The sequence below is a fragment of the Exserohilum turcica genome, assembly GCF_000359705.1.
Source record: "Exserohilum turcica Et28A unplaced genomic scaffold SETTUscaffold_19, whole genome shotgun sequence".
Lineage (NCBI taxonomy): Eukaryota > Fungi > Ascomycota > Dothideomycetes > Pleosporales > Pleosporaceae > Exserohilum > Exserohilum turcicum.
The window spans coordinates 545007-559829 of record NW_007360014.1 but is presented as its reverse complement, the minus strand read 5'-3'; the positions used below and the strand labels follow the sequence as shown (position 1 = coordinate 559829).

Genomic DNA, 14823 nt, shown 5'->3' with positions numbered 1-14823 from the left:
GACAGATGCCTTACGCCACGTGATTACTAGTCTGCAATCCCCTGTCATGTTTTCATCGGATATCTTTCAATGTTTCCAACAATGCTTTACTTTGTGTGCTGTTTCTCCTTTGTCTTGATGGTCGGGTCAGCACCTGGTGAGCTCGCAAATCCGGCACTGCTGATTGTTCCCTACTAACAAAGACAAGCTCTGAAAGAAAAGCATCCAGCCCTATATCAAACGATGCATCGAACCAAAAGTATCAAAATTATTATTGAGGTCAAGATACCGTGTTGCGCTCACCATTCGCGCCGTAGAAGCTAAGTGCTAAGTCTTACTAACCAATTAGCCATGCCCCCCAAAAGCAAGGAGAAGGACGCAAAGCAGGCGCTGGCCCAAAAGAAGCCCGCATCAAAGGAAACTCACAAAAATGATGCACATGAAGCTGTGCAGATCAACTGGGCCATACCTAAAGCGAAGCGAAAACTAGTCCACGACGAAAAGCACGTGGCTGATTACGCCCAGTCATTGTACCAGAGAAACCCGAACGAAATTCAATCATCACAAACAGCCCTGCCTGATGCTCAGATACGCTCACCAATCTTCCAGAAGGCTGGCAAGGATATGCAACCCAAAGATGCCAATCATTCCAGCACAGCATTGCGAGACTTGTACAACGACATCAAGAGACGGAGTGTTGCCGAGCCAGATGGACGCCACGATCTTGCTTCACTAAAGACCCTTTTTGAAGCCGGGGACGAGAACACTACAGTCGTTCTTTCGAGAGCAGAGAACGAAGAAGTACTGGTATTGGGTGCGGAACGACGTCTAGAGGTGTACGTGGAATAATAGTTGATAGTTTGTTTCCTCTGCTAACATTAACTAGGACAGTGAATAAGCAGACTGCGCATATTGATTTCATCCGACGGGCGCCATCGGGCGAAGGAAATCAACGGCTGGGCTATTTCATTGAAGTTCCCCTAGGGACTTTAGTCACCGTCAATGGCATCACGTACACCAATAATGATGATTCATCGCCTGCACCATTCTTTATTGGCCCGCTTGACAGCTACGCTGTGATTGAGCTGTTGTCACAGCCAGTTTTCTTTTTCAGAAATGAGGAGAGCCTGAAGCACTCAGTGACGACTAGGAAAGCGCCTCAAGATGAGATTGACCGACGCGATCTGAATGGGGATGTTGCCCCGGAGAATGTGAGGGTGAGATGGCTACAGCTTGGATCTCCAACGCTTATGGTGGAGGCTGAACCTGAAGAAGAGAATGAAGGGCATGATTTGGAGCAGTCTGAAGAGGGTGCAAACGAGCCTGCGGAGGAGCTTTATGTCGAGGAAGACGCATTCTCGGACGCATTCACAGACGATGGGAATCCGATTGAGAATCCTCATGTCTACATCCAATCTTGCCTCAGACTGCACATGGAAGAAAGACTCGACACTTTGATCCCCAGAGTAATCGCTTCAGTCAATCAACGACAGCCTGAGAATACTGGGTTCAGTTTCCTTCACGACAACATGGTTCTCAGACAGGGAAGAACACTGCTCACTGGCGTCACACAGGCTGAAACTCGTATCCTACTCATAGGCGAGGTTCAGCCGGACAACAATATCAGAATTCGAATCTTAGATCCAATGACTTGGCGCACCACCGAAAGTCGCCGAAAAACGATATTCACTCAGCTGCAGCAGTGGCTCTTGACAACCAACTGGTGGAAAAATGCTTTTAAATCGAATGAAGAAATGGGAGAGCATATGCCACAGTCATTCGAGGGGGTGCCATGTGCGCAGACGACCACCCAAGAGGGCGCCTTCACCTACACTGTTTTGAATGCATGGGCTTTGGCCATGGGCTTAGAGCCCAACCCGACATTCCGACCCAGCAGCCACAGCAACGAAGCTTTCTTTATCCAAGCCCAGCAACTATTCGATCTCGCCCTCCAGGATCAACTGACATGGAAAATGCTTTTCGCCTTCTTAAGTAATACCGGCTTCGTGAAGCCATTGGTCGCCCTTGAAAGCGAAGACAACGCCAATGCCCAAATTCCTGCTAAGAACCGTCGCTTTGACCAGCGCAAACGTTCCTTTACCCAACTCATTGCTGATCAGAATGAGGCCGATGTGAGCTTCCCAGCAAAGGAAATAGAGATACAGCACATGCCCTTGGGGCTTGAAGAAGGCAAATCGCACAGAGAAGCATTCCCCTCCGATTGTCTCACAGAAGAAGAACGAGATCGTGTTGCTCCTTTTGTTCGCGACGGGCAATGGAGTTTCCACGGGACAGTAGAGCAGCCGAAGCAGCGTTTCGAACAGGAGCAGCAGAATGCAGAGCCAGATATCGCGTCCACCTCAACATTGTCCGATCCACCGAGCAGTCCCCCACAGCTGGATCCATTTCCTATCCCAGAAAACTTCAATCCCTGCGCGTATCTTGAAGCAGAAATCAAAAGACTAGTTGATTTAGATACATCCTCGACAACCGAGCAAAGCGAGTCCACCGACGTCCCGCGGTTAAGTAAGCAGGAGATCCAAGACAGCATCGCAGCCGTCATTCGTGCCATCAACCTACGCCACCCCCCAGGAGCAGGTTTCACAATTGAAGTAGGCAACACGCACGTGGAATCGTCTACCGATATCAACGGCGACCTGCTTGCGCTTACCGTAATGGAAGCGAGCGACATGCATGAGCTGTGTATCTTGATCCAGAATCCAACAGGGGGACAAACACCCTTTTATACTGTTATTGACTCTGCACCATGGGCAACGGACAAGGCTAAACGAGCCGAGATCCGGGATACGCTCAACGAGACATTCCCAATTACAGAGCCTGTACCGTGGGTTTTTGCGCCCCAGCAGGCACAGGCGCATCATAGTGGACATCACGTTGTTCTCAATGCATGGAGCATTGTATTGGGACTGCCTCTGAACCTGCAAGACTTTACTTCGAGTCTGGACTTTATCCGCGCGGCGCACCACATCATCAAGGCTGTGCTCCGCGGTGATGCAGATTGGTTGCTGATCTGGGCTTTGCTATGCTACTACGGTTACGTGGAATCCGCAGAGGCACCAGAAGTCGGCAGGAGATTTTCTAGGACAGTCCCATCGAGTGAACATGAAGCGTACCAGGCAGAGATGAATACGAAGAAGGCGGGGTCTGCAACAGGAGCTGAGATCAATACGTACAGCCATTTCAAGCACACTTCGACTCAAGAGCACAATGCCAATTTCCACTGGGACGACCTGACTCCGGATGACCGAAATGTTGGTATTCCTGAACTTCAGCGCAACGGGTTGTTCCGCAGCGCGCTGCCTCGTGAGGAACTGCGTATGCGGTACCGAGAGTTGAGAGGGAAATTCGATGCATGCCATCACCTTCGGCAAAGCCTGAATCATATACGAGTAAACGCTACTATATTGTCCGAATTGAGGCAGTTCCGTAACGAAGGCGCTACAACAAATATTGGAGATTGGCTTCTAGACATTGAGGTTGCGCTATCCATAAGTGCTGTTCTCCTGGCTATCAACGACGTACAGGATGCCGAAAGTGGATTCAGCATCGTCCCACAAAATTACATCCAAGCATGCGCCTTCACAGATGACCCAAATCTTACTCAATTTCACCCTCCCGCCCTTCGCCCCGGTCGGCCATTGATCGCCCCGATTCATCATCGTAATCATTTCGTCCTCCTTGTCGCACAGTTCAACGAAGAGGGCCGTCCTACAATTTCTATCTTGGATTCACAAACCCACCAATACGAGCAGCAGAATCGCGAGGAAGTGTTCCAGATGGCATGGCGAGTCCTGTGTAGGACGAGCTGGTGGCGAGGTTTCTTTCCAGACGTAGATGCTTTCAATCAGGTAAAGCCTGCTTCTGCAAGCTGGATCAAAACTGCTCAACAGCCAGGGAGCAGTGAATGCGGGTATTATGTGATATTAAATGCATGGGCCTTGGCATTGGGATTGGAGCTCAACCCAGATGTCCGACTGCAATGGACCCATCAGTTCCATAGAGAGCTGCTAGATGTTATGCATCTTGCGCGTCTGGCACGTGTCGATTCCAGGCTCATCTTTGCCTTTTTGCGATGCCATAATATTGTTCGGGATGGAGTGATACCTCACAACAGGCGTTTCTCTAGGACACACCAGACACGAGGCGAAGCAGTACTGGACCGCGAATTAGAGAATCGCTGCGCTCTGGAAAAAACACACTGGACGGAGCAAAACTATGGACCTGAAGCTTTGGCCCGAATGAAGAGCTCCAATCGCGTTCCAGGCATGAATGGAGTGGCCCATAATGAACCCAAGGCGTTTGCTTCTGATAAATGGAGTCCGGAGTCGAAGCAGAAGTATGTGCAAAAACTCCAAGATAGTGGTATGCTCAACATGGATCATGATGAGCAACAACTGAAGGAGGCCTACGATAACATGATGAAATCGTTGTTAGAGAATATCTGGACAGGACTCGCGGCAAAAACGTCGTCACCAAAACGGCAGAACCTCGTGCGTGCGCTCCGCCATTATATTGATGTCCAGTTTGAAAATATGGATGAAGACACGGAAAACGATCCGACATCGTGGATTGAAGACACCATCTGTTTCTTCGAACACGTCAGAAAGAATAAGCTACTCCGGAAGTGTTTAGGGCGGATTGGTTTTTCTGGACAGCAAAACTGGCAACGGCCGCTAGGCAACGACGAGTTGAATTTCGCAATTGTGTCGGTCCTGGAAGCTATTGATGGTTTTCAGTCTGGCGAATACAGAGATACGGGATGCGACCTTCCTTTTGCCGGAGGTTTCGCTTTGACAACGAGCGCCAATCTCCAGATGGCGCTGGATCCTTCGTTCGGCAATGAAACAGGTGACTTATTCAGCAACATGGCATTCTCACGCCCGCGAAGGGCCTGGTTGATTCCCCTGGTTGTCGGTCGCGACGGGCTTTTGGCACACCTAGAGCAATGGGCTATTGTGAACAACAAAAAGTGGAATGGTCCCAAGGACGGAGCTGGCGGCCATAGTCTTCTGATTTTGGTTCAAGAGGTACCTAACAGCGGTAACACAAGAGAAACTCATTTCGAAATCCACGCCTTCGACAGTAGCATTAGGGTCTTCGAAGAAGTACGGGATTTCCTTCGAGAGCGCATTGAACAGGCAGCACATCGCCTTGGGTGGTCAACCCATCGCAACGGACCTGATGGGCCTCAATTCGATGGCCAGCTGCACTTGAGTGAATCCATCGCTCAGCAGCCCAAGGGTGGGTGGCAATGCGGCCACCATGTACTGATCAACGCGTGGATCATCGCTCTAGGCCTCCATCCCAACGACGAAGCAAAGTTCAACAACGAAATCTACAGTCAACTCCACACTCTTGCTCAAGCCGCTACTTCTGGTATTCTGGACTGGACGACACTAGCAGGCTGGCTCATCTCGCATGAGCTCGTTATCGAGGATCAACTCGAGTACGTCCCCGAAGAGCGGCGTTTCAACTTTACAGTCGGCCAAACCGACGAGTTTGCGCTTGATCGCCGCATTCGCACTTTCCGCATGCCCGTTGACCAGCGTCTGGCGTCAATTAGCGTTTCAGAATCACGGTATGATCATGACAATAACTATTACGACTATTTTGGAGACGATACCGAGGACACGGAAAGCGACTCTGGCCTGGACAGATGCATTGACGATGCAGACGAGGATTTTCTGAATGGCCCGAGAGGCGCCAAGCGGAAGCGGTCTAAGCATTCGGACTACGGCCTCGAATTTCTGGATCAATACGACTCTGGGTGCGCAGATGGGCGGGGAGATGAGGGCTATGACGCTCGTGCTGGGAAGAGGCGGCGAGGCGCTGACCGTTTATCTTTCCTAGATGTATACTGCAGCGAGGTGTAAAGAAGGAAGTTTAATTAGCGAATTAGATTGATTTAGAAGGATTGAGACCGAGGTTTGCATTATAGATTGTAATTTTTTTGTGAGCAAAGGGGCTGTAGATACTGCGATGAGGCGGTTAACAACGCGCGTACATGTAAGCAAATGGAAGTTATAGATTTTGAACAGAACACCTCATTGCAGTTGTTATCGATCGCAGCTTCAACTATAAAACGCAGTCTTCTCCAAAAAAAACAGTTATCATAAGTTGGATTGATAATTCCCTGATGGCTGGCGAGATCTGTCCCCCGGCTGGTGCTAGTGGAAATTAACCACTCCACTGAGCGGAGCATGTAATGCATGAACGCGAGACTAGCGCGCAAAATGTAAAATACTCTAACTATACTACGTTTGGTATTGCTATACTTTTTCGTTCTCTACGATTACCACGAAGAAGCAGATCATGCACTCAAGACACACGGTATGTAGGACAGCTGCAGCTTTATTCTCAAGCCGAGAGACTTGTAGCTGTCAGGCTAGAACCCAATATTGCCGCTACTATGGCCATTTCATGAGTATTTTCCATATAGCATCTCTTGCTATATCAAAAGCGCGAATTGCCTTATCAATACACGCTGTAGAACAGATGGAGGTTCCTGACAAATCAGATTTTGAGATTAAATGCACTTGCTCATTATCAAATTTGCAAGCTCTGTCAGTAACTATATGTCCAATTTCAAGGACAAAAGGCATTGATTTTCAGCACTGACAAGTAAGGTGCGCGAAAGAACGGAGAGCAACACACGAAGACGTTGCGCGCGCCCCGGAATCTTGGCACGCACGATGACGTCGCTGCAACAGCTTCACGCGTTCCCTCCCTCTGCGAAACCAAAGCCAGCCGTCCCAATTCTCCGCGTCTAACAACACCAGCACAACGTACAACCCTTCGCAGCCATGATACGCCCTACAATATCCCTTCGCCACCCTCTCCCGAAACCCCTCTTCACACCATGTACCCAGCGCCGTGCCTTCTCGCTCTTCAATTCCGGCACTCGCTCGCACCAAAACCGCATCTTTGACCCCGTTCGCCAGCCCAACGACCTGCACACGCTGACGCTCCTCAATGCAGCCGACAACCGCGCTCTAATCACGTTCTGGACTGCATCCTGGTGTGCGACGTGCCAGGCCATCAAGCCACTGGTGCGCAGCCTGATTGAAGAAGAGAAGGTGGGGGAAAGCGAGGGTGGACTGGGCTTTGTCGAGGTGCTTATGGATTCAACGTTGCTGGAGGATTTGCCTGTGAGGTATAGGGTAAGGAAATCCCCTTCCCTATAGAAAAGCAGATCCCTTTTCTGCTTGTGGAGATCTAACGGTCGGAAATGGGGACGTCGAGCTATGCGAGCTAATACAGACTGTGTGTAGATAAGCAGTATGCCGACGTTACTAGCATTCAGCAGACAAGAAGCGCAGTTCGATACCAGGTTGGCTCGGCCCGAGGAGATGCGGAATAAGGATTTGCTGAGGCAGTGGTTAGTTAGGGAGGCGCAGCGAGGAGGGAGGAAGGGTGGCGGTGGGGGTAGCATGTTTGGTTAGTGGGCTATCCATCATCTTGCTAGTCTTGCGAGACCTGACAGTTGTTCAGGTTCGAAAGAGGGGCTTGAAAAGAGGAAAAGCGAGTAGGTAAATGGCGAAATGACGTGTACGATAGGGGGATCAAGATATAGTTGGTGAGTTGAGCTAGCGCTGCTGGAATGTCTTCTATTGCTGATAATCAAGTAGTGTGGATTGCACTAAAGTGAACTTTACAGATAGCATGCATAACTGCATTCTGGTCATGAAGCAAAAATCTTTAATGCATTTTAATGTACATCTGGCGCGAATTGTAAAAACATTACAAACAATCAAACGCCGAAGGGTATATCAGTCAGACCGCTGGTATATAGTCCAGAACGACAACCATTCATGCACGTATATCCGAGCATGTAGATGAGCGTATCATTTCCTGACATTCTTCTCATGTCTCTTTTGAGTAGACCGTTATCCAGAGACCCATTCTACACCACAAGCTTTGATCTCTTTTTATCCGGGACCTCGCTGAATGGATCACTCTTCTTGCCCCCATTCTTGTCACTGCGCGGCGATGGCTGCCTCGAAAACTTGGGCGTACCCACTCGGGACTGGCCAACGGCTGGAGTCAAGAGCGACGTATCCGTCAGCGCTGGTGGCGAATCAAGCTCTTCATCGTCTACCGGCTTGACAGTGAGATATTCCTCACTCAGCTGGCGCTGCGCCTGTTCGCGGTCCTGCAGCCAAGTGTCGTGTTGCTCCTTGAACGTCTTTTCCATCTCCTCGAGCCACACCTTCTGCTGCTTATCCTCTTGGGCCAATTCGATGCAAGACGGACACTTGATGTAGAAGCCGCCGGACATGACTTGCTCACCCAAAACCTCAAACTCGGGTAGATTCTCGCCAATGAGCTCCGTCTTGTCCCAGTCAAGGCAGTCTTCGCAGAAACCCTGAGGGCACCAGCGACAACGGAATATGAGACCGCCAGCGTCAGCTGTTGTCTTTCCGCAGTCCGAGCAGTTGTGTTGAGCGCAGTAGAAGCCGCCCAAACCCTTGACTTTGCCCTTGTAGTAGGGACCGAGACAGTCGTAATGGTAGACTCGGGGACAGCTCTTACACTCGACCTTGTGTCCAGCATCGGCATCTTCGAAACATTCGAGACAGTGATCTTCATGTGTGAATTCGCGCTTCTTCTCCCGGACTGGATCAGCGAGACGCGGGTCTTTACCGGCCAATGTTGGTACCGCTTCCCAATCCCCGCAATTCATGGACTCCTTACTAATAGCAAAGCCGTTGACCATGACCGTCGTGTTCTTGTTGATGCGCCGGTCTTCGCGCGTAACCATAGCTGGGAGGATGTTACTGGCCGAGGTGTCTGCCCTAGAGTCCTTATCGAGATTGCGCTGGTGACGCTTGCCTTCGAAGACGGCGCATTCGACGCGCTCCATGGTCGAAAGCCACTTGTCTTCATCAACCTCGGACTGTGCCACGGCGTCAGTCAAGTCGGCAGACTTATCACGGCACTGTTCCATCATTGTTTCCAAGTCCCAAGAAACCATCTCCTTGACATCAATCTCCGGGTGGGACAGCGTCTGCGCACCTCGCCGTACTAGCGTCATCAGCTGGGACGTATCCATTTGCGGCATATCTTCGTCGAGCGACGGACGTCCAGGTTGCTTATTTCCCGGTGTCTGCGTTCCGGCTGCTTGCATTCCGTGTATGTTCTGCATAGATTCCGTAATCTTGGCAGACAAATAGAGCTTCTTTCGGATGCGGCCCATCATCTGCTCTTCGACAGTCCCCTGAGTACAGAGCTTGTAGATTGTCACTTTCTTGGTCTGCCCTATACGATGAGCACGAGCTTCGGCCTGGAGCGTAATCTGCGGGTTCCAGTCCTCATCCAAAAATATAACATCCTGCGCAGTGGTAAGGTTGATACCCAAGCCTCCAGCACGGGTGGAAAGGAGCATGACCTTGTAATCTGAGTCTATCTTGTTGAAGAGGCGGATATCCAAGTTGCGGCGAGCCCTAGCAGTGCTTCCATCCAAGCGAAGAAACTTGAAGCGTTCGCCATAGTTGCTGATGAGTGACAGGAGATCCTCGCAGCAATCGAGCGTGCGAGTAAAGCTCGAGAAAATGAGGACTTTCTTCCCTTGTTCGAAGACTGTGTGTTTGAGGAGCTTTTCCAGTAAGATGAACTTGCCAGAGGCACGGATGACATGATCGCCCAGGTAGTATGGATCTGGGGCTACACCTGGTAGCTGGTATGGGTGGGAGCAGCATTTGCGCAACTGCATGACAAGATTCATGAGCTTTTTCCAAGCTCCCTTTGCAGCGTCCGTCTCGGTTTGTTCTTTCGCTACGGCTTCTTGCACAATCTTGGCGGTCTCTTCCCATTCGTCTCCAATGTTGCCATCTCTGACCGCTTTGTCTACTCTCTCCAGCTCTTGCAATAGCTGGTCATCTTTCATGTCGCTCTCAATGGCAGCCTTCTCTTTTTTCCTGCCATCAGCAAACAGTTCGTCCAGCATTCCATCGTCAATGCGAGTCAAGAGACGTGTGTACCAAAACTTCTGCATTGGTGTAAGGGGCACGTGAAGGAGCACCTCTTCCTTGGGGGGCAGTCCGAGATTGACTGATGGAGAATCCTTCATTCTGCGCAGCATGATGAGCTCGAGCAGACGCCGGGCATCTGCCATGGTCTGCTTGTTTGCCTTGCCTTTGCTAAGATCGAACGACTCTCGAAATAGTGCTTCGGTCTTGTCGTCAAAAACGTTGGGGTACAGCCAGGTCAAAAGCGACCACATCTCGACCATGTTGTTTTGGAGTGGCGTTCCTGTCAAGATAAGTCGGTACTCGGCACTGATGCTCTTCAGCGCAGTCGAGATCTGAGAGAAACTGTTTTTAATCTTGTGTCCTTCGTCTAGAACCACATAGCGCCATGCAAAAGAATGCTTGAACCAGGATTGCTCGGCCTGAAAGGTCTCGTAAGTCGTCACAATGAGCTTTGCGGAGGCAGAGAAGCCCCTAGCGGAGGAGAGTTTTTGACCAGCCTTGCGCAATGCCTTCCGGTCCCGTGCGCGCGATGTTTCGTTTCCTTTCATATCTTCTAAGCCAGCCGCCACCCGCTTGAGGCGTGTCCGCTCATTTGCGGCACCATGGAAACGCATTACTCCAAGCTCAGGCACCCACTTCTGAGCCTCGGTAACCCATGAGTTGAGCACGCTCAATGGGCAAATCACAAGATAGGGACGGATTTCTTCGGATCTGACGCCTTTTTGCTGATCGAGCTCCTCAAGATACTGAAACAGGGAAAGAGTCTGCAGCGTCTTCCCAAGACCCATTTCGTCGCCCAGGATGCCGGAGAAGCCGTTGTTGTACAGGTGAACAAGAAACGATAGTCCAGATAGCTGATACGGCTTCATGACGGCTGTCACACCCTTGGGCTGCGCCGGAAGCTCTTCGTACTCGACAATAGGCTGCGCTTTGCCTTCAGCGACCAGCTTCGCGACGTGGTTGTTCTTGGGCAGCAGGGGCAGGAAAAAGTCTTTGTTGGCGACGAGGAAGTTTTCGGCCTTCGCCTTGGTCTTCTTAGCGATGTCATCTCGAAGACGGGTTCGAGCAGTATTAAGTTTGGGGGGCTGCGCAGCCTTGCGCCGTGGTGGCGATGGGGTGGGCAGGGTGTCGGACTCTAGGATGGTGCTCTTCCTGTCGCGCGTGCTGCGTCGTAGTCCATCCATTCTCTCCTTTTCCTTTCTGCGCTTCTCCATCTTCAGCTCCTCGGTGTATGCAGATATTCTAGCGCTCGTCTTGCGGGGCTGGGCCGATGGCGCAAGTTCGTCCTCGCTGTCTTCTGGCGCCAGGCCCACTGGTTTCGAAGTCGACTTTCGCGTGCTTCTTCTCGAGGTGACGGGGGTCGCTTGGTCTGATGGAGAAGGCAAGGCGACGTAGTTTGGTGTTGGTTGTTGCCGCAGGCTGCGTTTGCTTGCGCCGTGATGGGCAACAGCCGGCTCCGTTTGCTCATGCTTGGGGTTTGCAGACAGTCGCCTTCGCTTTGTCGCTGACTCGGACGAGTTCTGGGATCCAAATTGCGCCAACAGGTCTTGCAAATGGCCACCTTGTCGCTTGGCCGGCGGCGTTATGGGCTCGGGGGAACCCAAGGTGATGACTGGTTTTCGGCGCATGGCGAAGATGGCGGGCGATTTCGTACTCTACTGTTTCGTTCCAAGCGAATGGGGGTCAAAGAGAAGACAAGTGTAAGGGGGAGAAGGGAGGGGGGCGGTGGTTTGCAAGCGCAACTTGACGAAGGAGTCTTTGTGGGAAGGGGGGCGTAGATGGTAGCGAAAGGAGTGAATGGTGATGAGTGAAGCAATCAATGCATGAGGCACGGGTCCAAAACGAGCGTATTGCACACAACAGCGCAACGGCTATCTGGGCAGTGAAAGGCGGCGCGGCGAGTCGAGGACGGAGTGAGCAGACGCGTTTTAGCGCGGCGCGCCTGTGATAAAGCCGAGTAAGTCCGAGGCGCCTCGCATGTGGCTGCGAAACCCTTCCAAAGACGCCCTCACAGCTCCTCCATAGCCCGCAAGCTCTCCGTTGCCCTGCGCAGACGGCGCATCCCCGTCGCTCACCATGGCGCAACAGCCCATGACGCCATTCTGGCCCATATTCGCATCCAAGTCGGACGGGCAGCATGTCGTCAACATCAAAGGGCGGCCCATACGGAACGGCCCGACCGAAGAGCAGCTCAACATGTCGCCCAACGAGCAGGGCCAGCGCGACTTCTACCGCCTGATCGAGAAGGACGATCCCAAGCACCAGGACTGGCGCAAGAAGCTGGGGGGCATGCTCCTGCGCGAGATTGGCGGCAAGCAGTACGAAGGTGGGCCGGCGACCATGACGCGCATTGGCTGTGCAAGGCTGACTGTTGGCAGACAAGTGGCAGCAGTGCATTCTGTGGGAGCTGCCCGACAACTACGTGCTGTACGAGCACATCAAGACCAAGGCAGATGGCCAGGTCAAGACGGTCAAGAACCACTCTGGCGGCGGACACGACCGGCAGGATGCCTATCTGTACGGCTACCCCAAGGGCCCCAAGAAGCGCTTCAGGAGCCCCGTCGAGTTCTTCCCCCACCTGCTCTGGCTGTGCACCGACGAGAACAGCTCCACAGTCAACTGCACCTGCAAGATGTGCTCGCCAGCGGGCGACGTGGAGAAGCCCCAGCCCAAGGCCGAGGCCAAGCAAGAGCAGACAGTGCCACTCAAGCGCGAGAACAGCTCCAGTGGAACTGTGCCGAACACCAACAACACTAATAATACTAACAACACCAACAATATCGTCGGCCGCAACCCCGTTGTACAAATACCTGCACGCCGACCCTCGGCGACAGCGCCGGTGCCGAGCCCCATTATCAAGCCAGCTACACCTGTCCCCGCTCAGATGCCCGCTCCCAGCGCGCCGCAGATCCGTGCCCCTCCCACTCTACAGTCGACGCTTCTCCCCCAGCCACGGTCACTCGAGCAACAGGCAGATCTCACGTACAACAAGTTTCTCTGTCGCACCGGCGAGGTGGTGTGGTTCTTTCGGCCCAAGACATCGGCCTGGGGTCTTGGGCTCGTGGTAAGAAGATGGGCTTTGAAGGAGAACCCCATGAACAGGTCGTACCAGGTCCAGCCACTATCACATCCCTACGAGTCCCTTCCACAGGAGGTTATCCACACAGACGAGCACATCAAGCCCTGGCTCGCTTGGTCCGCGCCTAGCTGCACGTATCCCTTCTTGCAGCAAAACCCACAGCTGGAGTATGGCAATACTGACTGGAGAGCGCTCATAAGCGGACAGGGTGGCGAAGGCATCGCTTCTGTGGATGCGTCTATTCTGGCAGCCAAGGCTATCGACACCACATATACGCTCTTCGAATGCCTCAAGACCTCCAAGGACGATAAAGGCAACGAGTTTCGACAGTACAACGGCATCTATCTAGGTGCTGAAAAGATATGGAGGGGCGAGGCTGTCCGCTTACGCATTGGCGCTACAGGGAGCGATCTGATGGTCATCACCGACATCATCGAGCAAGTCCTTGCCAATCCTGCGGCGAATCAGCCCAGCACAAAAGTGATTGCAGTCGGTGATGTCTATAGCTATGCAACGTTGGACGCCCCAGACCCAAATCTCCCTCCAAAACCACCGCAACAAAATCCCAATATACCTTCTCGTATGGTCCATGACATGGTATGGCGGAACCGCTTGCTAGTACCCGTCACGCGCACGGCGGCTTGGTGGAAACTCATACAGCCATCATACAAGCTAGACATGGACGACATCAAGGGCCGGTGGTACGAAACTAGTCTCATTTTCCAAGAGCCATTCACCAAGGCAGTTAAGAATGGCGAAGGGGGTAATGGCATCTGGATGAATTCCCGTGGCGATGCGACAGGCAAGGGTAGGGGAACGAGTATCCCGCAGCCTGATCGTGTTGGCGCCTTTGGTGCATCTGTGCCAAAGGGTACGCGCATCATCGAAGGCATCGATCCACCGAGCCAGCCCATGGGCCAGCCACAACAATCGCATGACGGAATGGAAATGGGCATGAACACGGGCATGACGGATCCCTTCTCGATTGACGAGTTCATGCATGTCGACCATCTAGGTGACGAGACGGGCATGGAATTTGGCGGTAACACCAACTATACATTTTAGCAAGGCTGGCGTTTGTTGCGATTCCAATTGCATTTACGGCGCGACATGGAGAGTCTCCATAAAAGCATTGATATTCGAAAGGAGCGTAGGACTGCAACTCATTGTGTGGGAGATACCCAGATGCTATTCAGAATATAAATGTTCATGAGCAGACCTTGTGCGCTGGACGTGAATTGGTAGCGTGTATTGTTACTTGGGGGTCTAGGGATAGCTATTCGTCTGACATACACAGGCTGAAGATGTATGCCGATCAGAATCTCTACCAGCCGAGCAATCACATCCATGATGTAAGGCCACTGCCTACGATTGATACCAAGCATGCCTAGTACGTACCGTGATTAGTATAGGTCTCGCAACCGACCCCAACTTCGAGTTTTCTGGAAACCGCTAGGAAAGCACGCTATCTAGGAGAACCGACCGGGGGGATGGCGCAGTGGTGGAGCGCCTGGAAAATTTTCTGCTGTCTCACGTCAGCAAAGATCGAAGGTTCGAATCCTTCTCCCCTCACAACCATATTTATGGTCCACCCACATGAGAGAGTTACTCATTAAACTACCTATTCGACTGAGAGAGTTACTCGTTAAAACTTGAGAGGAAGACTCATTTAAAGTGAAAGATCTGAGAGAGTTACTCAACTAAAAACTACTAAGGCTACGAGCCTCACCTTCATTTAGATAACCCCCTACATTGTACCTACTCAATTTGTAA

At 51.9% G+C, this 14823-nt stretch overlaps 4 protein-coding genes and 1 non-coding gene across 5 annotated transcripts; 4 read left to right on the top strand and 1 right to left on the bottom strand.

Moving 5' to 3' along the window:
• Window positions 1–330: 330 nt before the first annotated feature.
• Window positions 331–5873, top strand: SETTUDRAFT_39405 (uncharacterized protein; the record flags this gene model as incomplete). Its single annotated transcript, XM_008026544.1, has 2 exons — window positions 331–815; window positions 866–5873. 2 exons carry the CDS (start codon window positions 331–333, stop codon window positions 5871–5873), a joined length of 5493 nt encoding a protein of 1830 aa, XP_008024735.1.
• Window positions 5874–6803: 930 nt separating this feature from the next.
• Window positions 6804–7421, top strand: SETTUDRAFT_64850 (uncharacterized protein; the record flags this gene model as incomplete). Its single annotated transcript, XM_008026558.1, has 2 exons — window positions 6804–7160; window positions 7272–7421. Coding segments are annotated over 2 exons (507 nt in total), but the record flags the coding sequence as incomplete, so codon positions are not given.
• Window positions 7422–7712: 291 nt separating this feature from the next.
• On the bottom strand, window positions 7713–11599 carry SETTUDRAFT_130920 (uncharacterized protein; the record flags this gene model as incomplete). The annotated part of the gene is made up of 1 exon (XM_008026645.1): window positions 7713–11599. One exon carries the CDS (start codon window positions 11597–11599, stop codon window positions 7904–7906), a length of 3696 nt encoding a protein of 1231 aa, XP_008024836.1. The 3' UTR covers window positions 7713–7903.
• A 420-nt stretch (window positions 11600–12019) lies between these two features.
• Window positions 12020–14254, top strand: SETTUDRAFT_130919 (uncharacterized protein). Its single transcript, XM_008026644.1, has 2 exons — window positions 12020–12297; window positions 12350–14254. The coding sequence occupies exons 1-2, from the start codon at window positions 12048–12050 to the stop codon at window positions 14113–14115; spliced, it is 2016 nt and encodes a 671-aa protein (XP_008024835.1). The 5' UTR covers window positions 12020–12047; the 3' UTR covers window positions 14116–14254.
• A 280-nt stretch (window positions 14255–14534) lies between these two features.
• SETTUDRAFT_t135 lies at window positions 14535–14622 on the top strand. The gene has a single exon. It is a non-coding gene; the product is annotated as a tRNA-OTHER (tRNA).
• The last annotated feature ends 201 nt before the right edge of the window (window positions 14623–14823 follow it).